Genomic DNA, 23,670 nt, shown 5'->3' with positions numbered 1-23,670 from the left:
GTCAGTTTTATGGTTTTTTTAGGGTTTTGATTCGTATAGATATACGCCTCAATGTATTCTATATGATTAAATATTCTAAAATACCTGGACAACAATTACTTGTGATTTTTGTATTTCATGACAGTCAACTTTTAGTGTGATCAAAAGGAAAATCCAGCATGGTGATAATGGTTCTTTCCTTGTTTAGAATTATTCTTCTGTTGATATGAGGAAAAACTGAGTTGTGTATTCCTTGCACTTTAAATTAATATTATAGTATAGAAATTACAAAGTATATAAATAGAGGGGACTAGTTTTAACTTTTTCATATCTTGATTTAATAATGTTGAATGCATATGTGGTGCACATTTTAATTGCAGACGTGGTCATCAGAGAAATGACATCTTCCTCAGGTTAGATATGTGATTCTCCTTCATCTCATTGTGGCTTTCTTATTGTAATTACTGTGGATTACATCTCTAACAAACAGAATCACTCCGCAGCTCTCATATAAACTCATGATTTAATCATAGATCACAGTCCACATCTCATTTTGTTTTTTACTTGCTTGAAACATTAAGGTTGACCATTTCAGCTACTGAATTATGCAAAGCTTTCCTCATCAGTTTGAAGCTTCCATTGTGAATGCTCCTGAGTATTGCAATTTATTTTTTCCCTTTCTTTTGCAGGTTTTACATTTTCATGTAGTTGTTTTAAAGCAGATGACCGCCTGTGCTTTCAGTTTCTTCATGTGCTTTTTCATTTGTATTTCTTTTCACAGATGAAGATGACACCTCAGTTAGTACTCCACCGGCAGGTTAGGACTGTGATAGTGCTTTGAGTGTGTATGTATGTATGTATGCATTTTTCTCTTGACTATGAATGAGGAAAGAGTCCAGGCCAGCAGACTGAACGCAAAACAAACGACTTAGAAAAAATTGTATAGTGCCCTATATTTTATTAATGTCTGTTCAGAAGTACAAGACCCTTATATCAGCTAAGTCCCTGTCCAATCCTGTCTTGAGGTCTTTAGTGGATCTCCCAGTGGAAGGTAAAATGTTGATCAGTAGATCCAAAAGCAACTCCAGGTAAATAGGGATACTCTTTAAATAATCAAAATATTGTCCCTCAGACAAATATTGAAGAACAGAATTTAATCCATTACCTGGAACTACACAAATCATGGAAAAATCATCAGCCTCATGTAACCTTTCCAAAGAAAGTCTTGAACTGAGTTAATTTAGACTTCCCAGAGAAGAGCTGTGAAGATTTCTGGGGTTTTTTCTTAGCTGTTCACTTTTTTTCTGGTATTCAAGTAGTTCCTCATGGATATGGTCCCAAACACTTAGTCTAATCTTTTTTGTATGAAGAATCAATGTTCTTAAAATCCCAGTGATCTGAGGTCAGTTAAGCTGTGGTCTCTGAGCTGGTGTCATCAAAATTGCTCTTCCCTTTCAGATGGGATGTCTAAGCCAGCAGAAAGAAAAGATTCAGGTGAGACCTCCTGAGAAACATGATGAAACACTCCCAAAATTAAATAATAAAAATACTGTTTAGATTTTATTTTTAAAAGATAATACTTTATTTTCATTGTTTAGACAGTAGCAAACTATAGCTGTTGAAATGCTTCAAAGTACCGGAGCAAATAGGTTTCTAGCAGCTAGACCAGGAGTGAGAGAGGGCTGTGCTGTGCAGAGCAGGACACGTATAGCAGCACTTGGCACATACATACATACCTATCTATCTATATCTGTTTCTGTATAGATAGATACATGGCTGTTCCATTCCTCCTCAGCCTACAGGAATTCCACTCCTACATTCAGCCTCACCCAAATCCCACACACAGGTCCCAGAAGACTGTAGGAGAATGGCTTCTTCTCACACCTCAAAGGACGGTGGGGAAAACTTAGCAAAACCATCATAACCTCTTTCTTCCTACCCTGGCAGGTAATGCACATTGCACCCACTCTCGTGGTTTCAGGATTTGCAGCCTCTGGAACAAAATGAGCAGCTGGTACTTCAACCATGGTTATAGACCTGGCATAGCAGCCTATGCCAGCCTGCGTCAATCCCACCTTCCCTTCTGTTTGTTTAATAAATAGGAAAATGTTAATATCTAAAGGCCATGATAATACTTAGGTGATCTTTTATGTGGTACCAAATTAATGACTCTCTGTAAGCTTTTTCCCATTTATTAATATCCTTTTTCCATATCATCCTGTGGCACGTTAGGTTTGTTACTGCACGTGACCAGATCCTGTACTATCATCACTTCATCCTCTTCCCACCAATAACCTTCACTTGTTCTCATGTTGTGGTGTAATCTAAATGTTTAGATTATTTAGATTATAGAGAGTATATATAGATATGTATCTATATATATTTGCATTCATTTATGTCTGTGTAAATCATTTCATGTATGTGTCTATATATGTGTACATACATGTGTGTATAAACATTAATGTCTTTACCTGTGAGAAATTTTGTACAAGCAGGCAGATACAGAGATGCTAGGCACACTATCCACAATTGACTGAAACAAAAAGATTTTATAGCAAAGCTATCTAGCATTTTGATACCTTTTTAAAATTCATAATAGACTTTAGGATAATAAAACCAATTTGTTTACGTTTTCCCATGGTTGCCATGAGCTGTGTTGCATTTGTAGGTGGTAGGAATTTTCATGAGTTGAAAAGATTCCCACAGCAGTAATCAGTACATATCAGAAAGACTATTCTGACCTCCAACTTTAATTAGTTTCCTCTCTGTACTTGCATTAACTCCTCAAAAAACAGAGAGGTGTCATTTTGGACTGCAGGTTGGAATGTGAGACACATGCTTTGCCTCTCTGCAGAAAGTGAGCTGAAAACAAACAGACATTCACTGCCTCACTCTCCTTGCACTTTCTGCTAGGAATCTGTTTTGACCATGGATTTACCCAAGATGTAATGTCATGGCACAAAGCCAGAGCTGTCCAGATAAACAGGAAGACCAGAAACACACAACTATCCTGGTACAGTGCTCTGCCCTGGGGACACCACTCATTTGCTGCTTCTCTCAGTACTGCTGTTCCTTTTCAGTTCCAAAGTCCCAGCTTCCAGAAGAGAAGCTCCTGTGTCTGAGCATATGGCACAATCTTTTGCATCTGACAAACTACTTTTTCCATAAAATATCACATAAAATTCACATGGCAGGATCCCCAAATTCTATTTTATTCAAATAGGTCAAATTCTATTGACCAATCCCCAAATGCTAATGTCATGGCAGAGAAGAAAGCTCAGAATTGCGCTTCATCCTTACCCTACTTTGCAGACATGGAGGAGGAACCAGCTTGTACAATGGACTTAGTTTGGGTTGAGAGAGATCTACTGAAACTGCGAATCAAATGTGGGGATTTTTGTGCTTCTGGCTGTTTGTGTTTTCAGAACCTCCATCTCTTCTGAAAAACAAAGAGCTGACCTTTGTGCATCGCCTCTGTAAAGCACTCATGGTTGAATGCTGGTGCCATTCAAGTTGCTCAGTGCCCATCCTGGCTGATCAGGATCCCCTCTCCTCCTCCCTGATAGTTCCATTTTCTGTCACCACAGAGGTAGAGGTCTTGCAGGAGCTGTACACAATGTGACAGCCAAGCAATGGATGTCAGTGTGAACAAAAGCTTACATGTCTTTCAGGACATCTGAAGAGAAAGATGCTAGGGCTAGAGAGTTTAGGAAGTTCAGGTAAGTGTACTTTGGAGGGAGTAAAACACTCTCAGATGACTGATGTTTCCCCCTCTCTCTGCATCTCAGTATGGTCTCTTGGAGAAGGAGCTCCAGAAGAGTCAGAAAAACGCGATGACTCCCAGAGAGACACTTTATTCGTCGAGAAACCTCAGAGTGGGACAGTGAGTGTTGGTGAGTGCCTACAAATGAAACCAAAAGCCACTCCCAGAGGCAGAGGCTGAGCTGGGAATGGTGTGTACAGATTCAGGTTCTGCCCTCAGCTGCAAATACTGCCTCTGGTTTTAGCTGGAGGTGAACTCTGCTCCAAAGGCAAAAGGGATGTATGGAGAGACGCAAAACCCAATTGTTTAACTGAAGACAAGCTCAAAATCTAATAATTTACTGAGCATAATGGTAAGATGTATAGTTTCTGGAGAAGAAAGCTGGTTATTGTGATACTGTTGGCTCTACTGTTATTGATACATCACGAAGGTCTTATTCAGGATAGCAGCAGAAGGCTTCCAGACCCAAAATCATTAACCTCTGCACCACTGCAGTATTTCATAGTCTGTGTGACTCCTTCTGACTCTTAAGGTTGTGGTAGAGCCCAGGGAGGCTGAATAGAGTGGAAGTGAAATAAACTTGTAGAGATGCAACTGACCGACCACATGTTCTTCAACAGCTGCATCATTCTCTTCTCTTTCTGACAGGTGGGAACATTACATTTATAGCCAAAGTAGAAGCCAAAGATCTTCTCCGAAAGCCAAATGTTAAGTGGTTTAAAGGGAAATGGATGGATCTGGCCAGTAAAGCAGGGAAGCACCTGCAGCTGAAGGAATCCTTCGAGCGCCACACTAAGGTGTGTTTTTACTTTTCCTTCTTATGGGGGCAAAGCTCCAAGGAGAGCTTAGAGGTCAGTTTAAGACAACAGGTAGAAGTTCAAGAGCAGTGAAGTCTAACCCTGACTTACCCACACATATTTCAGGAGTGATCTCTGACCCTTTGCAGAAGCAGATTTTCTGCTCTCTCTTTTCTGCCCAGGACAAATAATGGTGGAAAAATCAAAATTTTCTGATGCCATTTTTGGGTTCCAGTTTCTTTTCAGAGCCCATTATTTGAGTTATTCCTTGTTTCTAGTGCATGTCTGAAAGACTCATGTTTTAACTCCTGCTTTGTGCAAATGCATCCCCCACATTAACCAACAAATGTGCTTGATTTTTAGATTCACACATTTGAGATGCAGATCATCAAAGCTAAGGAAAACTATGCAGGGAACTATCGCTGTGAAGTATCTTATAAGGACAAATTTGATAGCTGCTCTTTTGACCTTGAAGTCACTGGTAAGGTTCCATTTGTATCTGTAAATATTTATAAGGATTTCTTTCTCTTTTTTATTATTTTTTTTTAATTTGAAATTATACTTCATTTTTTCAGACTCTTTAAATGAAATGAGGCTGGAAGTGAACATTTTAGCATAGAGCTCAGAGAATTTTCTTGTGAATGTAATTTATTGTCTAAATGAATACTGGAATAGATTCCATGTGAGATATTTATCCAAGAATTAGAAAAGCTGGCAGGTAAAACAAGCATTGAACTTAAATGGGGCTCTGGCACACAAAACCCAGGGCTTTGTGTGTGTCCTTAGAGGTCAGCAAGGTGGGGGTCAGCCTGGCTCCATCCATTCACTGGCTGTGGATCAGAACCTTTTAATCTGATTCAGGCTGTCCCAAAGGAGTAATTCACACAAGGGGGATCCCACCTTGCCCCAAAAATCAGTGTGAGTCTGTAGCTGTGGAGGAGACTGTCTCTGTCTCCTTCCTCTGATGCTGAAAGATGCCAGCAGGGAAGAAAGCATAGGAAGTGAGAGACAAAAAGTCCAGAGCCTGTGAATAAAGCTGGAAGGGGAATAGAGAGAAACATCAGAGAAACAGATCTCCTTCTCAGAACTGCAGAAAGTTCTTCAGAGAAATGGTATGCTTAGCACTGAGCATCTTTGCAGAAACCAGAACCTAATGCCAAAGGGGGTCACTTATCAGGAAACTGAACAAATTTCATATTCCAAGTCACATTGATTACATAAATGATTCCAATTATGTTTTTAATTCCCATATTACCATTTTTTCATAGAATCTTCCCAAGCTGCTCCATCCATTGACATCAGATCTGCTTTCAAAAGAAGGTAACTTCAGTGATCCTATCAAGCTCCTCGGTAATGGATACTGGTAGCATGCATAGAACTTGTGTCAGACAATTGTATCAAGTACTTTATAAAACTGTTTTTGTAAATATAGATTAAAGAAGTGGGATTTAGAGTAATTTCTGGTAGGTAAAATGAGATAGTTACAACACATAGATCATACATACAGTATTAAATACCCCTACTGTGAAATTACAAGTGCCATTAATTTAAAGGAAGATTGAATATTTAGGTCAATTAAATATATGTTTCTTTGGAGGTTTTTAAAAATATATTTTCATTCATTAAAATATTCTACTGCATGTTTCCTGAAAGCTGTCAGCCACAATATGAAAGTTCCTGGTCCCAATCCTGCACTGATTAAAAGCAGAGAGAAAATTCTCACTGATTTCAAGAAGAAAGGATCTGGCTTTTTTACCTTACAGTAAAAAGTAAATACCATCAGTAAGGGAAAACAGCAAATAGTATAGTACAGAATGTAAGATAACGCATTGTGTCTTAAGGTTTGTTACCTTTCTGATAAAATAGCAATTCTAACCAATATAGGTGTCATCTTTTTGTGATGAAATATATAAAAAATATATAGAATGAAAATATTTCACAAACAGATAATGAATGCAGTTTTAAAACTTACAAGTAAAGTTTTAATTGAGAAATAATTGCTTTTATTTAGAGAGCTTTAATTTAATGATAAATACAAAAGATACTACATTCAAGGTGCATTTCCTTCTTCAGCACATTTTTAAAAATAATAGTCAGCCCAATAATAAAATAAAATTAAATTTAAAAAAAATAAATAATTAAATAAAAAAGTAATTAGTCAGCCCAAGCAGATAAAGATATCTCAGTATTTTCTGGGTTTTTTAAGTAATATCTTGCATGTAAACTCTTGATTAAACATTGGCTTCATTGCAGTTAAGATTCCCTTTTTAAAAATATTTAGGGCATTTCTTTTGTCTATATGTGCTCTATGATAAGGTAATTCTTCTAAAGATCACACCACAGAAAGAAATGCACCTTCATAGAACTGTGATTCTATCTGTAGAAAAGGACCATGTACTGTTTTATTCTTTTTTATAACTGTTTTCTCCTTTCATTTAGAGAGATGTTAAATCTTTAAGGTTAAGTACTTTTCAATCAGTATTTGACAGAGCTATGCATTGTTAAAAGCATCACCCAGCAATGCAAATCCTTGTTTTGTATTCACAGAAAGAGATCAGCACAAGCCCTTTGTTTTGTCCACTACGGAAATGAAAAACAAAGCTGGTTGTGTTGTCTAGCTCCCATTTGTTTGTGTTACTGAAATCTAACACAAACCTAGGCAAATTTATGTACTCAGTTACAAAAATTTGCCATCAAAGTATAAGAAGAAGCAATACAAACCTTTGTGTTATTTTTCACAAGTGCCCACAGAAACACAATCTGTGTGAAAAAGCATACAAGTTTGTGTTGATTTTATACAATTGTTTGTGTGTCTGGACAATGTTGAGTGTATGAGAACTGTGGAGCGTTTGCAATGTTTGTTGTCTAAGTCTTCCTGTATTAAACAAAGATTTGATCTTTTTCTGTTAATAACAGCGGTGAAGGACAAGAGGATGCAGGAGAACTTGACTTTAGTGGTCTCCTGAAACGTAGGTGAGAACCAAGTGATGCAGTGAGCAGGTGTGGATTGCAAACCTCTAGGTTGGCACACAGAAACAGTCAGGTGTAGCATTAATAACTCCTTAAGAATTTTGTGACCTTTCAACTTTTTAATGTTTCTAACTGTTATTATTCTCGTAGTATAATATGTAAATGTTCAGTGAATTTTACCTCTAAGTGTGCAGAAAAGAAACCTCAGATTTGAGTGCGCTGGGGAAAAAAGTGAGCCTCAGACTAAAGGGGCCAATAATGTTTAGTTCATTTGCTATTTATTTTGTGTTTGCATGGAAGGCAGGGGGGGCAAATTTCCTACACAGGGATGAGCAGTACAGAAAATTGAGTCTGGTGCAACTGTAAAAAAACTGAAAGGGTTAAATTTATATCTGTGGGTACATCTTCACTTGATTTTATAACCATCCTTATATGAAAAAATCATGTATCATGTTTTCAAGTCATAGATATTGGTATAATTCTTTGTAGCTTTTTTTTTTTTTAATATGTACACACAAATGCTCAGTAATGTTTTATTTAACTCAAATGTTTTGATGGAGAAAAACTGGGGCACATGTTTCTCTGACTTGCCTTGAAAATCTGGTGTTCTGATAGTTATGTCTCTAGTTATCTGAGATCTTAAACCCAGTTTAGTCTTTCACCAGATGAAGACAATATATCATATTTTAAAATCAAGAAGAGAAATTCTGTATGCCATGGAAATCAATGGCAGCTGATCACAGAGAACTGGAAAAGGAATTACATCCTTTATCTCATCTACCACTTACTCTGAAAGAGGAAAATCAGCAGTGTTAATTACATTAAAAGGTCACAATGGGCTCATCAGCTATGAGGGTGAGGATAGTGTTTAAGCAACTAAAGGACAAAGGAAAAGCTGAAGCTGAAAGTAGGCAAAGAATTACTTGGACCAGTTCTCATCCACCAGGTCTTTGGTTTTTCAATCTTCTCATCCCTAATTAGGACCTTCAGTTTGTTCTTTCACCCTACTAATAAAACTGGCCATGCCAGTTCTCATGACTGCCTGTGTGGTGTTTCAGGAGTAACATGAGAATTGCATGCAAGAGTTCTTGGTGGTTTTGTGGAAAGATAAATGTGATTTAAGAGACATTACCACTTTACTAACAATTAACTCTTAAGATCTGTAAGACAAATACTGTACAACCTTATAAACATGGTATACCAATTGTGTGTTTAATGGATAAAGCAAATATTTAGCTCTTAGACACCATTATTTGACTTTGGTCAAATTGGTTCACCATGCTTCAGGCCCTGAAATGCAACCTCATATTTCTGAGCTTAATTTAATAAAATTGTTAATTAAGCCACAGTGTGGATATTAATATCCATGTGTTTGGATATTAGCATCCATTATTATGAAGACAAACCCATGGTTTCATTTCAATTTTTATGACAGGCAATGTTGGAGGTGCATTCTTTTTCTTTTATTTTTTGGTTGTATGACCAAGGAAAGACCTAGAACTTTTCCTTTTTGGCTCATACTACTTGAAACATGTTTTTTTTCAAAAAAAAACAAAACAAACCTAAATGCATAGAATCAATATACTGTCTATTTTCTAATTTTCTGCTGGTTGGCAGGCAGACATATCAAGTCTTATCTCAGTACGCCACACCATGACTGGATATGCTTTGTCAATGCAGTGGATTAGTAGCAGCATGAAATTCCAAGAGGCACAAGATCTAAAAACCACTCAAATATTTAGGTCCTTGATGGCTTTTTTTTTTTTTTTTTTTTAAGTACATCTTTCAACAAAATTGCACAAAGAGATATGAAAGTGATTTCATGGCAAGGTCAGACTGCTTAGGAAATACTATGCTCTGTTTGGCCTCTGGCCTCAGCTCAAACTACTGAGGTCTCAGACCAAAACTGGCTTGCTCTAAGCATCAAAATTTGTTCTCCAGTTATGCAGGAGGAAAATGAGTCTGGAATTGAGTCTTTCAGTCTGGTTGAAAATCAGGATCCTCATTCCCAGCTGCTGCCTGGTTTTAAGGGGAGCTCTGTTTTGATTCCCACAGAGTGCCCATCTCTGGCATGGGCAGACACTGGTGAGCAGCCAGTCCTGGGAAAGGACAGAGCTGCCCCATAGGGGTGGGTCTCAGCTTTTACAGGTCTTTTTCATGTTTCTAACTGGAAGGGCTGATCTTGAGCTGCCCCCATGCAGGAGGAATTTCATAGAAGTGGCAGCTGTGTTCACGGTACAGTCACCCTCTGGAAGGCATGAGCACAGATAAATGAATGAAATATAAAATTGCATTGACAACTGAGGTTGTCAAACTTACACTGCTGTCTCAGAATTATTGTATTTGAAAGACTACTCAGGGAGAACCTGTCTTACTTTTTAAAATAACAGACACATTATGAAAATCTAATAAACATCCTGGACTGAACAGCAGTGTGGTTTCTGTCCTTCCTCATTCAACCACGCAGAGATTTTCAGGGATCTTCAGTGCTATTTCTGTACATGTCAAAGAAAATCCTCTTTTAGAATCCATAAAGCTCAGTTCTAAACAGTGCCTCGCTGCAAAGCTTGGTATTTTTTTTTTATTTCTCAAAAGTAGTGATTTTGTTAGACAAGATAAATCAAATTGGAACTATCCTGGTCTGATCCAAATAATTTACAGGAAGAGAAATTTAGATTTCTTCTTCAATTCCAGTATTGTTCTAGCAGTTCACTTTTTTGAGCTAAATTGTCAGTCTGAAAAATTATAATTTCTTTTAGGATGCTTCCATTGTTCTATCATTTAATGCCTGCCATTGTGAAAATAATTATACTTCTCTTTATTGGTCGTCTTAGCCTGGAGTTACAGATAATAAATACAGTATTGAAACTTCTTTGTAAAGGTGATTCCTCACACAGGCTTCTGAAAACATTTCCTGCTCTTAAGACTGAGATATACATGGAAGAGAACAGATCCATCCTTCAAGTCTAAGCTGGTGTGGAAATCTCCAGTTCCTATTCATTTGACAACTTTAAGTAATACTGAGAAGCACTGGTATAACTATAAACAGACACAGATTCCCCTGTATTCCAATGTCCAATGCCAGTCACCCCCAGAAGCAGTTACAGGGACTCAGGGCTTGAAAACATTTTTATTAATTTTGAAATGTACAAATGAGATTCAGTGGTGCCATCATAAATTGTGATTGATTCCACTCAAGTTATAGCAGATAAAACTGATTTAAGTGGGATTAGACTTTATACTATTACATTTTCAAACTGTATTTTTTTTTAAGCATTGAAGCAACATAAAAATTCTCATAATTGATTGTATCAGAAAAGGACAAATTAAAACTTGCGTTCAAATTCTGCCTTGAAGAAGAGTAAAGCAAGATGTGAATATCATTCTGAGTTACTACAGTCATACTGAGTGAAATAAAAAAAATATGATGGCAGCCTTCAAATTTTGATCAAAGCATTTCTAGCCTCACCATGATTCAGCTTCGCCTATTTTTTATGGTTTGATAAAGCCTCACTATCTCTTCTCCCATAATTTTGTTTTGCTAACATCAGGGAAGTTAAACAGCAAGAGGAAGAGCCTGAGGTGGACGTGTGGGATCTCCTGAAGAACGCGAATCCCAGCGAGTACGAGAAGATTGCTTTCCAGTACGGCATCACCGACCTGAGGGGGATGTTGAAGCGGCTGAAGCGCATGCGCAGGGAGGTGAAGAAGAGTGCAGGTATGGGTGTGCTAGAATATTCCTGAGCTCCTTAGTCACACACAACGGTTCACCTTGAAAACCCAAACGTGCCTCACTTCCACACAAGGGAACGTCCACACCACAGCTCATTCCTGCAAGGAGTTATTCAGAAGGCAGCTTTGGTTCATGGTGGAAGTGTAAACACCTTATCCAACTCAGTGCTTACCTAAAGCATCCCTCCCCTTCAGAAAAACACTGGTTCCATCTGGAACAATATCCCCCAGGTATGTGGAAAGGTGTTACCTAATCAAACAATTCAGAAATTAGACCTTGTGTTACCATCAATATCTTTTGCTCTAAACAGAGGTCGCTCCAAACACATGCAGTCTTTGCTCTTCATAATCTCATTTTGCACTTAATCTCCATTGCACAGAAATCCCAGCTGTACTACAGACCCTCCACCCTGGACTGCACTGGGTGAGGACATTCAGGCCTGTCTTTCCCCATCTACCCTGCTGAACAGTATGAGAGCTGTGATTACATACAGAAATGTATATATATGTGTGTGTGTGTGTGTATGTGTGTGTGTGTGTACAAAATACACGTCTATGCCACAGAATATGTTTGCACATGCATATAAATGCAGCACACTGCCCATTACACTCTTGTGACATCTGCTTGTTTCTGGACAGCATTGCAGAACAGAATGCAGTACATGCATGTGCTGTGCCACTGGTTTCCTGGAAGCACCCCTTCTCTGTAGGTGAAGTCCTCCTCAAATCCAGTTGCAGTCCTGCTGCCTGGTACACCCTCTCTCCTCATCCATTACCTCCCATCATAACATATCTTATGGTACTACACATTAATTTTTATTTATGTGTTTCATTTGATGCACCTACCCAGTCCTATTTGCACTGCAAAGCCTTGAAGAGATATCAGCTAGAAGTTGGTCAGGATAACAAGATCTGTACAGCTCTGTGCTTCTAATGTTTCTAGATTATTCCATACAGACCAGTGTGAGAATATGCATAACTTTGTGTGCAAATATTCTGACAGCTTTGATGAGATTCATGCAATGTCATTTCAGAATCCATATTCTTGTTTTCTGATCTCGTGTTAAAATGACACTTGACTTCCACAACAGCTTTTGCCAAAGGCCTTGATCCTGCATACCAGGTGGACAAAGGAGGTAAAGTAAGATTCATGGTGGAGCTGGCAGATCCAACAGTGGAACTCAAGTGGTATAAAAATGGCCAAGAAATACGACCAAGTGCAAAGTAAGTGATCTTATATAAGCAATAAAATCAACACACATGTACTCCCTTGACAAGTGTGCTGCATGGATCTCTCTCTTTGCTCAAGTTGCGCCAATTTTATTTCCGAATTTCATTAGATGTGGAGAGTATGCTCATGACCCAGAAAAGTCCACTGTAGGCTAAATGGAATATAGGTTGTCTCCTTTGTCTCAAGACAAAAGTCTTAGAGATTCTCAAAAAAAGTAGCACAATGTCCTACCTACTCAGTAGTTTTTCAAAAATCAGGAAGCACTACCAGTATATAAACCACTTGTCCTTGGTCCTGTGTCTGTGTCTTTCTATGGTAATTGTGTGCTAAGAGCAGAGATGTTGACATCATACACTTGCCCACCTGGCCCATAAACCAACCGAGAAAAGGGTTTTTCCCATCTTCCACTACTCTGTTAACACTCTGAAGTTAACAACCTCACCAGCAGTCAAGAACAACATGTCTAGTGTACCTGCATATCAGTTTATTCCCTGGCTTTTCCTAAAAGAAGCGCAGGTGCAGACATTTGAGCTCATGTAGAGCAATGCCTGGAAGCTGAGCCCAATACTTCTTGTGGGCACAACCAGCTCTTGTACCCCAGTGAAGAAGACCCCATTCCACAGTCAGACACACATGGGGAAGATGTGCTTAAAAATGTAATGTACCTCAAATGTTTTTCAGCAGCACAAAATCCTAGAAAATTTTTCTTCTGACCAGTTAAAAAAATCAGTGATTAACAAAAGGCCTTTTGCAGAAATGAGGCAGATTTCTTTCATTCTGTTCAAATCAATAAAGGATTTTGGTTAAAATTCATGATTGACAAGAAAATGGATAATAGAGTACCTTTTCTTTAGCCTCTATATTGCCTGCATTGCAGGCAGCTCTGTGGATTCCTCTGTAGCAGGAGAGGCTGGAATTGAGGGCTCCAGTGCATTTCTACCAGGCTGCTGGAGCAGCTGTCAGATGCTAACGAGCTTTGGTCATTACAAACCTGGAGCAGATCTAAACTGGTGACATAAAGGTGAAAGGCTCCATATCCCATTACCAAAACCCCATATCCCATTACTGATATCTTGTACCATCTGGCCAACCAATAATATCAACTTCTTAACTTTGGCTATTATTACACCTCACAAAAATGTTGGAATGAGTGATGGTGTCCTCTTACTGGTTATTTTCAGCTTTACTCATCTAGAGTTTCAGACTCCATTTTATTTGCCATCATTCGACTCCAGCTTCTTTTTCTTTTTTTAATTTATTCTTTTCATATCACCCAGACCTGGGATCTTGAACAAGCCAGAAGCAACTCATTGTCAATCTACACCACAGCTCCTTTTTTGTTAGAAGTCTATGACAGCTCTGTTGAAACTTGGAAATTGCTTCCAGTGACGATTTTCCCAGTACTGTGTAAACCCCAGAGTTTTTTGCCTCTAAAAATCCCTACAACATTTTCTACATAAAAAAAAAGGGGTCCAGAAGTTGTGCTAATGTGTCTTTGCTGCATTCTTGTCCAGATACATTTTTGAGCACAAAGGAAACCAGCGAATTTTATTCATCAATAACTGTACAATGACAGATGATGCTCGCTATTACGTAACAGCTGGTGATGAGAAATGCTCCACAGAACTGTTTGTGAGAGGTAACTATGTCAGCTTGATGCTGTTTCACCTGCCCTAAATTTATGTGGCTTTTTTGGCAACAACAAAGATGAACAGGGAGGATCTGGTTTGGTATATATTTGAATTTGTATTAGCAGCTGTTAGGATTACTTGGTATTTCTGTGATCCCTGGCCATTTTTTTTTTTTCCTCATCCTGCATTTAGCAGCTTAGTGAAAACCCTGAAATGGGGATATAGTTGACTTGATACTGTGCTTTGGGAACTAGTGAGGCTTCAAAATTTTAAGCCACTTTGGAGACCCGTGTGTCATAGCAGTGGCTTCCCCAACACAACACTTGGTACCTGAGGAGTCTGATATTGTCCAAGTGCCCTCAGATCAGACTTTCTAGAAGCCAGTTTTCATTCCATTTGCACTGATTTGAGGGAAGACTCAATCAACAGTTATGAATGGGAGGCCACATCTTCACTCTCTTTGCTCCCACGGTGTTGATTATCAAAGCAAAACAGGTATCAATATGAAGAAATGTTACTTTTATTGAGCAAATTTCCTACTAGCATTCTAAAGAGCCACAAATTTTCAGATTTAGGGCAGAAAAGGCTGCACTGATACTCATATTGGAATATGAAAGTAATATTCCCTTCTACAGCATGATTTAGAAAACCTCTTTCACTTGGTTTTCCCTCTCAGACTGTAAATCTGTAATTCTTTCTTTCCAAAGATCCCCCGATTTTGGTGACCAAAGGCCTGGAGGATACCAGCACCTATGTTGGTGAACGAGTAGAACTGAGCTGTGAAGTGTCTGAGGATGATGCAAACGTGAAATGGTACGACACGCTTTGAACTGCTCCCATGAAAATAAAATCCAGAAGCTTTTAATTATGGGCAAAAATGCAGGCAGCTTTTCCCACTCCAGTAAACCTGAAAATTGTTAAGAAAATCTTAATTAAACTTTATTCAAAAAAGTAGCAACACCAAAAATACCATAATACAGTCATGGATGAGTTTTTCTAGTGCCTTATAGTGTTGTAAATCCTTCTCTGGGAGTTTCAGTCTATGGAAGTCTTGCTTGCACAGGACTTCCTTTGGAAAAAATAAAAATTCTTTGTTTTCCATTAGGTTTAGAAATGGTGTAGAACTTACCAACGATCCTAAATCTCGGTATCGAATTAAGGTTGAGGGTAAAAAGCACACTTTGATCATAGAGGAAGCTGCTAAAAATGACACTGCAACTTACTCAGTAATGACAACTGGAGGGCAATCAGAAGCCAAACTTGCTGTTGACTGTGAGTATCATCCACCTTGCTCTCGAGTTCATATGTCACAGTGTGCTGTCATACAGAAATGAACAAATTTCTTGCCTTTCCCTGGGGGTTGAAAAGGAAACTTAACTTCCCTACCAATTTTTTTGCTGTGAATCTCCAGAACAGTGACTTCCCTTTAGACACTATTTCCAGTAGCAGGCCATGAACTAGTTCTGCATGTTAACTTCCTGTCACTCCATAACCATGGAAAACAAAGAGATCTATCCAAAGGTACAATAGGTCAACAAAGTGAATTTTCAAGGGAAGTATCTGCTTTTCTTCAGTCCTTTCAGGTTTTCACAGGAAAGCCAAACCTAGGCACAAACACATGACTGTGTAGCCCTCTCAGCTTTGTGTGTGTGTGCAATATCTCTTGAAAATGCTTGTGTTTTTAAACAAAATGTATCTGATCTATCCTCTGAAGTTATCTTGTATTATGCACAAATGTACATTTTTATTTGTAATAGTCACGCTGGTCTTGGCTATTTTGTACAAATTGTCACCCTGACCAATTCATGCTGTTTTATTATCAAGTTGGAAATTTTCCCCCATGGCTACTGAGCTCCATCATCTTTCTTTAATGTATCTGCTTCTGTGTTCCTAAGTGAGACCACTGAAGATATCACTTGCACTAGAAGACCAGACTGTGAGGCTGGGACAGGAAATCCACTTGAAGTGTGAGATATCTGAGAATGTGGAAGGGAAATGGTACAAAAATGGGCAGCTGATTGAAGCTAGTGACCGTGTAAAGCTTTACCACAAAGGAAGGTAAGCCTGTTGTGTATTGGCTTGGCTTTAGGTGGAATGACATTGTGGAGATGTGCCAGTATGTGGGTTACTTCACTAAAAATTATCTGCTAATCAAGCATAACCTCTGTCCCTCAAGACATATTTATTTCTATCATTTTAAAAGCCATGACTCCTTACTTCCTTTAATCTTGTGTATTTTGGCTGTGAAGGACAATAATCAAATCCTCAACCCACCTAAGTTCAAGCTATTGATTTTTCTTGCCATTGCTGTTGTTGTTGGTGTGGGATATTAAGCAGAAAAATAAAATTATTATTGAACACTATTAAAAATGTACAGTTCTTTTTCTCTTTTCTTTCTATGCCTCTTTTTCTCATAGTTCCTGTTTGTATCAGCTTACAAAGATGGTGCAACTGAAGTCAGAATATTCCCACAATGGGATCACCTACAGATTGTTTCTTGAGCAACCAAATTGCAATTGAATGGCAGCATCATAGATTCTCTGTGTAAAAGAGATTACACTCCTGTATTTTTCTTGTTCTATGTTCAAAAAACAATATTAAAATTGGTCACATTCAGTGGTCTCAATAATACTTTGTACAAAGCACACAGTATTTAATCGCCTAAAATACCACTAGGCAACCAGCAAAGTATATTTTAGTCACAAATGTTACACACAAAATTTTCACAAATTTTTCCTTATATCTCCAGGCAGTCTTCAAAAATAATTTACATTAATTTCTTTTTCAATTCTTTGACAGAATCCACAGATTTGTCATACCAGTTTCTGCTGTTGATGATGAGGGTGAATACATGTTTGTGCCAGATGCCTACAACATTAATATTCCATGCAAAGTTCATATTGTAGGTAAGTATACCGCACAGTGACCTATACAGAACATCTTTCTGTGACCTTTGGGAATTAAAAGCAGCCTGAAATACCCCTGATTACAACCACTTTGCACCCTCTGAGCAGGAATCTGCCCGAGAACACAGACCTGCAGCTTTGGAAAAGTGCATTTGAGATGCTGGGAGAGTCCTCTGCCTGTGCTCAGGACCTGCTCATAGTTTGTGAGCTGGGGAAGGCTTCTTGAGGCTGAGTTCTTAAACCTAAACCACTGTGAAGAGTTGGTGTAAAACACCTGCTGTTTCTATCCACTTCTCAGATATACACTGCTATCCTTAAGAACTGGCTTGCTAACATTGCAAAATTTTATTTAGTTTCATAAGAGTAGTAGAATAAGCACATATTTACCTATTCACTAAAAAACATTAAATGCTATTTTAGATGGGGAAATTGTTCTGCCCAGCTTTGATTCATTCAGCAAAGCAGAAGGCTTATTAGTGATCCCAGTCCTTCAAACAAAAATAAAACAGCGCATTGCCTCTTACCAAAGCAATACCTCACCAGCTTCTCACTGCAACCAGCCACTTGGAAGTGGAAAGCAGAGCAATATAAATGACCAAAGCTTTAGAAAATGTGTTTTTTAATTGAACTGGAGACATGTGGGGTATGTATATTAGAAAAAGTATTGGTGAGATTTAGGAAAAATGAAAAGGGAAGTGGTACTAGAGCCCACAACTGAAATTCTCTAGATCCACTTAGAGCAAAACACTCTCAGAAGTTACCTGAATATACATAATTCTGCCTCAGAGAAACAGCTGTGGGCTTTTTCATATGGTCTTATTATTCCAAAATGTCTATGGTGCCATGATTTCTTTTTCATCAAGCAACTCTTTCCTTAAATAGATTTTTCTTCACAAGTTTTCTTCAAAACAAAATTCAGTTGCTTAAAAATACCAAGAAAATAAAACACAGAGCATGTTTCTGTGTGTTGCAGACGTGTGCCAGGTTACTGAACCCTCAAAGCAGCAGCTACATGTCAAACTTGGACAATCTCTCTCCTTTTTCAGATCCTCCTAAACTTCACCTGGATGGTCTTGGGGAAAACAACACTGTGACAGTAGTGGCAGGAAACAAACTACGACTTGAGATCCCCATCACTGGTGAACCAACTCCAAAAGTGTTTTGGAGTAGAGGGGACAAGGTACATTATCATTGTAGATGTTTCTTCAGCATAACAAGGAGGCTTTTCCTTCCAAAAATAATCTTTAGGCTTTTGAAGACATTGATTTTAATGGCAGAAAATAAGGGGGAGATGCCCTGTATTTAAAAATGCTCTTTGCACAAAAAAGAAGAGAAAAACAGATAAATATTATTTAGTATCTTTGGGGTCTTTTTAAGGAAATTAATAAGGAAAAAAAAATATGGGTTACTATAAAAAATAGTAGAGGAGAAGGATATATGGGATGCAGAAGAAAAGTAATGAAAATTTACCAAATGGCTACTTCTTCTATACATTTGATGCCCAGAATGGCTTCCAGCTTTTGGCAGGAAACCATGATATAGTCTGGTTTTGGAAAATGAACGATAAATTTTAATGGAGTTCAAGTCTCAAATGAAACAATAGGCTGGGCAATTGGGGTCTTACAGCTGGTGTCTTAATGAAAAACTTTTGCTTAGATCAATCCCTGGCTGTGTAAGTACCAAAACAGTCACTTTTCACATTTAAATTTTCATTGTGATATGTGGAAGCTGGGACATGTTACTAGTGCTGCATCCATCAGACCTATCTAGTCAAATGTGTGATCACTATTTTTAAAATATTAATTGTAGTGTCACCACTGTGGTCCTGTTCAAACAGGGAATTATCCCAGGAGAGCTCCTACTCCAAAATATGTGACACCATTTGAAATCTGTGATGAGAAACTACTGACAATTACAGTCATTCTGACCTTTAAAGTGAATGACCTACTTTTGATCTGACTTTTGGAAGAATCACCTATTGTTTTTCCATCAAATTAATGACACGTGGTATTGACAAAAGTGTGTTCTTGCTCACAGGAGAAGCCTTGTACCTCATCCTTTGTGATGCAATGGCTCAACTGAGTAGTAAACAGTTACCATATTTCATTTATTTTAGTTATTTTGTCATTTTTCTCATCAGTAGGTGACTAAAATGCTGAGATTTGGTGGGATTTTTCTTACAGTTTCTTCAACGTTTTCATTGAAGTGACCTCTATTACTTTTTGATTTTGATTTTTGAGTATTTTGATTCTCAAATACAGAAAGTATGACTTTTCCCTCTGCTCACTGTGGTTCCTAGATGGTCACAGATAGTGGAAGAATACGGGCAGAAACATACCCGGACAGCAGCTGCCTGGTCATTGATGCAGCCGAGAGGGACGATTCGGGTGCTTTCAGAATCACTTTAAAGAATGAGGCTGGAGAGGACACAGCTCTAATCAACATTAAAGTGGTTGGTAAGTTGTGTGCAACAGTGCCCATGAGCCATGTCTTTTATTACTGTGGCAGAGTCCCAGGAAACTCCTCTTTTCCTATTTGTCCCCATTGCCAGGCGTGGGATGGAGATCCCTTAGTGCAAGGGCACTAAGGCTGGGTGTTACTGAAGGGAGTGGGAGCTTGGATGGGGTTTAAGTAGGAGTTAATTATCACTGCTGCCAGGGGCCAGACTTCTCTGGTTGCCTGAGGCTGCCCTTATCACTCCTGGTTCTCCACTCTCCCTGTGGCTGTGGGCTCTGTCTTAGCACATGCCCTCCAGAGCCTCTCAAGTGTCTCAACCCTGCAGAGGAACTTGGCATTCATCCATTCCTAACCACCATCCAGGATCCACTAACTTTATTTTTCTCTCTCTCCTCATTAGGAAATCCTGTTGCACCTCAAAAACTATTTAGATTTGTTTTTTATTTGATGTTTTTAATTTCAACCTATGCAAAAAGAAGAAATATTTTTTTAAAAAAAATATTTGTTTTGTTTTCAACAGATGTCCCTGATCCTCCTCAGGCACCAAATGTGACTGAGGTGGGTGAAGATTGGTGTATTATGACCTGGGAACCTCCAGCAAATGATGGTGGATCACCTATTTTAGGTACATACTTTGCTTTTCTTTTTAAGGTTTTGGTTTTTGGTTTTTGGTTTTTGGTTTTTTTGGTGGTGACTAATATAGACAAAAGAAGCAAATGCCAAATAGTGGATGCAACAGGATCAGAGTTTAGCTCAGGCCCTGCAAAGTGGCACTGGGAATATCCAGTAGCTAGAATGTTCTACCTACTCTTTGACTTCACCAGACACTTGTTTTTCTAATGCTTTGAGATTTGCCGCTCTGCATGCTATCACAGTATCAATCCCCCTGCTTGAAAGACAACCTCTTATAAAACAGAACTTTGAACTTTTACCAGCCTGTTTGAATGTTAAAAGGAATTTCATAAACAAATTACTGAGGAAGCTGTTTTAATACACTGAACCAAGATGAAAGTTAGAGGGGCCCAGAGGTCAGTAGAACCAGACCCTTTTCACTCAGACCTAAGCACAGCAGTCTTCTAAGTCCAAAAAAAGCTTGCCAATGAAAACAAAACAGATGACTACCAGATAGCTTACAATAGGGAAAATTATCCCTAAATCACTGTGAAGATAGAAGGGGACATTGAAGTGTATCCATGATAAAAAAATGTCATTGGGCAGTCAAAAAATAGACCCTTTATTACTGATCTTTATCCTATCACTTACTATAATAAAATATTTTCTGGTCAAAAGGATACTTCATTGAGAGGAAAAAGAAACAGAGCTCCAGGTGGATGAGGCTGAATTTTGAACTGTGTAAGGAAACAACTTTTGAGCCAAAGAAAATGATTGAAGGTGTTGCTTATGAGGTCCGTGTGTTTGCTGTCAATGCCATTGGCATGTCCAAGCCAAGTATGCCTTCCAAGTCCTTTGTTCCTTTAGGTAAGTAATCAAGAGCACAGAGATATGTATGCATTTAGAAAACAACCATTAATATGTTGTTATAATCATCTAATTGTATAAATTTTATATTAGTGTGACGGCTAGAAGGCTTTGCCATCCACATAGTGACAGGCTAACTCAGTGGCCTTTTCATATAAAGAAACAGATTTTCAAATTACTTTGACAACCACAGGTCCCTGTAAAAGAGAGGTGTCTTGTTCTTCAGATCAGCAAAGGTTCCCCCCTTGCTCAGCAGTACCCCCAGGATGCAGAGGAGGAGGAAGGAGGGGGCTGTTACAGCTCCAGCATCCTCCCTTCTTGCCAGAACATACCTGCTGAGGTAGAATACACTGGTCCCAGCTTCTCTGCTCTACCAGCCACAGCTGCTTGTCCTTCTCAGCAGCAGGAATTTATCTCTGGGTCAGGCTGTGAGCAGATATGGGATGAGGTAGCTGTTTTCTCCTAGTGTGGTCCTAAGTGGGAAAGATGTGCCAGGGATGATGGAAAGTCATCCTGGTAGGCAGGATAGCCTGTCACCAGTGGTACTAAACTAGAGGAACACAGACCATAAACCTTCAGTTATAACACAGTATTCTGCCTTCTCCCTGCTTGCTTCAGCTGTCACTAGCCCTCCAACTCTGCTGGCAGTGGACAGCGTGACCGACACATCGGTGACAATGAAGTGGAGGCCACCAGACCAGATTGGGGCGGCAGGGCTGGATGGCTACGTGGTGGAATACTGCTTTGAAGGAAGTAAGTGAGAATGCCTGGGGTAGCTGACTCACAGTGAAAGTGGGTGAGACTTTCTCCATTTTTTCTCTACAGGTATCAGGTGTTCTGGCTGTCAGGCAGAGACTAATCAGGCAGAAAACCCCAAGGAGCAGGGTTTTGTTCAGGCTTCCTTTGGTTTGTATTCCAGATGCCACCCACTGAGTGTGGTTCAACATATCTTACACTTGATTTGAAACACAAATCAAAATCCATACAATCTGTTGTAGTGTACCAAGCACTGTGCTAGTAACTATCCTCTTTCAGATGCTGAATGAGTCAGGGCAGTAAAGTTCATTGGTGGATAAAGGTGTAGGAAATAATGAATGGCTACAAGCGTGGCTCAAAATATGTTCAGGTTGGATGGGTTTTAGGGACAGGAGGTCCTCAGTGTGGCAATCCCTATGTTGATGTATTACTAACCCTCTAGTTCAAGTGCTGGCAGCCAACACTGAGAACAACCTCTCCAACAGTTCCTGTAGAAGTCATCTAGGTATGCAAAGCCCATGTCTGGATATTTAATTCTCCAACATTTCAGTGTAGTTTTGGGGATCTTTATGTCTATCTAAGACAAAAATATATAAGAACTGGAGGAAGAAGTTTTGAGAGTAAATTAAGAAGGAACAGGGAAATATAAATTATATTTTACGACTAAGAGTCTTTGGTGATCAAGCAGCAGAAACAGTTTTTCCAGCAGATTTTCTTTGGAACTGCTATCAAATGAAGCCTATTTTCAAAAAGTAAAATGCACCAGCATCTGGGTAAGTATCAAACATCCTGGAGTGGTATGTGCAACACCCAGCCTCTGTGGACCAACAACATCAGCTGCAGCAACGTTGTGGATGTGGATGAAGGGGACACAGTTATCTTCAGCTCCACTGCTGTTGCTCTTAACTGTGCTGTAAATCAAGTGATGGGTTGAACACCTTTTTCCTGCAAAGGCATTTATTCCAATGAAATGCAGTCCATAGCCTGGAGACAAAAGGTAGAGGACAGGACCTGTCATTCATGCTGTCACGTTTCAGATTCAAACAATCCAGGGAACCAGTAGGTCATAAACGTGGTGAGGTGCCACGGCATCAGAGTACACTCAGCTCTCTCAGGCGAGTGGGAGAGGGTGTGAAGAAGAACCACTGGCTTTTCTCAGGAGCACTCAGCATCTTGTAGTATTGAGATGAATATCTTTAAGGAGCAGGACTGCAAGAAGCTCAGAGACCTGGAGAAGAGTACCTGAAGGCAGACACAGCTGGAATGGTAGGAAGGGTTTTCCTTGTATATTGGGAGGGAGCTGTGGGAACAGCTCAGAATGAGTAAGCATGCAGTCTTCCATCAAGACACAGTGTTCTTATTTTGCTTCAATGCACAGGCCAGGTATAGGGGAATATAAAGGGCCTGCCAATGTGAGGACTTCAGTGTATGCTGTATATTATGCTTTGTTTAACCTTGGGTAGAATGGCAGGGAAAAGTTAAAAGTGCTTGACATTAGAGTATGTGATATCCAAAATAGGTGATGATAGAGAATGAGAAATACAGACAGGTTAATTCAAAGTATGGCTTTAAAAAGGAATCTTCTAAATCTGTCTTTAAAGGGCTGTTAGACAGAAGAACATTGTATACCTGTTAAATGGAACAAATTCTTTACTTTTTTTTTTTTCCAGATAGGTTTTAAACATATGAAGATACAACAAAATGGCAGCCAAGTCTGTCATTTTACTGTTACCCACCTCAGTTAAAATACAATGGGTACAATGTATTTTACATAGTTTTGAGTGTTTATGTATATCTATATATGCCTCCTATATATGCATATACATCTATATATACACAATTGACATTATGTATATATGTTACGAAAATGCTTAGGAAGAGGCAAGATAAGTAGAAAATGCCAATTTTAAAATGCCAATTTTAAAATACCAATTTTAAAAGTCATGTTGTTGAATTATTCATCTTTTTT

At 38.8% G+C, this 23,670-nt stretch overlaps 1 protein-coding gene across 5 annotated transcripts in view; it reads left to right on the top strand.

Moving 5' to 3' along the window:
* MYBPC1 (myosin binding protein C1) overlaps positions 1 to 23,670 on the top strand; it is a 69,915-nt gene that overhangs the window by 29,473 nt on the left and 16,772 nt on the right. For 2 of the 5 annotated variants that reach the window (XM_019006649.1, XM_015627476.1), the window contains exons 4-23: positions 761 to 796; positions 1,438 to 1,473; positions 3,768 to 3,872; positions 4,391 to 4,539; positions 4,903 to 5,020; positions 5,808 to 5,859; positions 7,456 to 7,512; positions 11,061 to 11,227; positions 12,333 to 12,465; positions 13,987 to 14,111; positions 14,811 to 14,916; positions 15,209 to 15,375; positions 15,999 to 16,161; positions 16,903 to 17,009; positions 18,056 to 18,189; positions 19,309 to 19,465; positions 19,987 to 20,091; positions 20,757 to 20,945; positions 21,564 to 21,698; positions 21,771 to 21,851. In XM_019006649.1, coding sequence (XP_018862194.1) covers positions 761 to 796; positions 1,438 to 1,473; positions 3,768 to 3,872; positions 4,391 to 4,539; positions 4,903 to 5,020; positions 5,808 to 5,859; positions 7,456 to 7,512; positions 11,061 to 11,227; positions 12,333 to 12,465; positions 13,987 to 14,111; positions 14,811 to 14,916; positions 15,209 to 15,375; positions 15,999 to 16,161; positions 16,903 to 17,009; positions 18,056 to 18,189; positions 19,309 to 19,465; positions 19,987 to 20,091; positions 20,757 to 20,945; positions 21,564 to 21,698; positions 21,771 to 21,851 — 2,322 coding nt within the window. The remainder of the gene's footprint in view (positions 1 to 760; positions 797 to 1,437; positions 1,474 to 3,767; positions 3,873 to 4,390; positions 4,540 to 4,902; positions 5,021 to 5,807; positions 5,860 to 7,455; positions 7,513 to 11,060; positions 11,228 to 12,332; positions 12,466 to 13,986; positions 14,112 to 14,810; positions 14,917 to 15,208; positions 15,376 to 15,998; positions 16,162 to 16,902; positions 17,010 to 18,055; positions 18,190 to 19,308; positions 19,466 to 19,986; positions 20,092 to 20,756; positions 20,946 to 21,563; positions 21,699 to 21,770; positions 21,852 to 23,670) is intronic. The other 3 variants (XM_019006651.1, XM_019006650.1, XM_015627478.1) reach the window with 2 other exon arrangements.

This window comes from Parus major, chromosome 1A, assembly GCF_001522545.3.
Source record: "Parus major isolate Abel chromosome 1A, Parus_major1.1, whole genome shotgun sequence".
NCBI classification, from domain to species: Eukaryota; Metazoa; Chordata; class Aves; order Passeriformes; family Paridae; genus Parus; species Parus major.
This window is presented reverse-complemented; position numbering and strand designations above follow the sequence as displayed.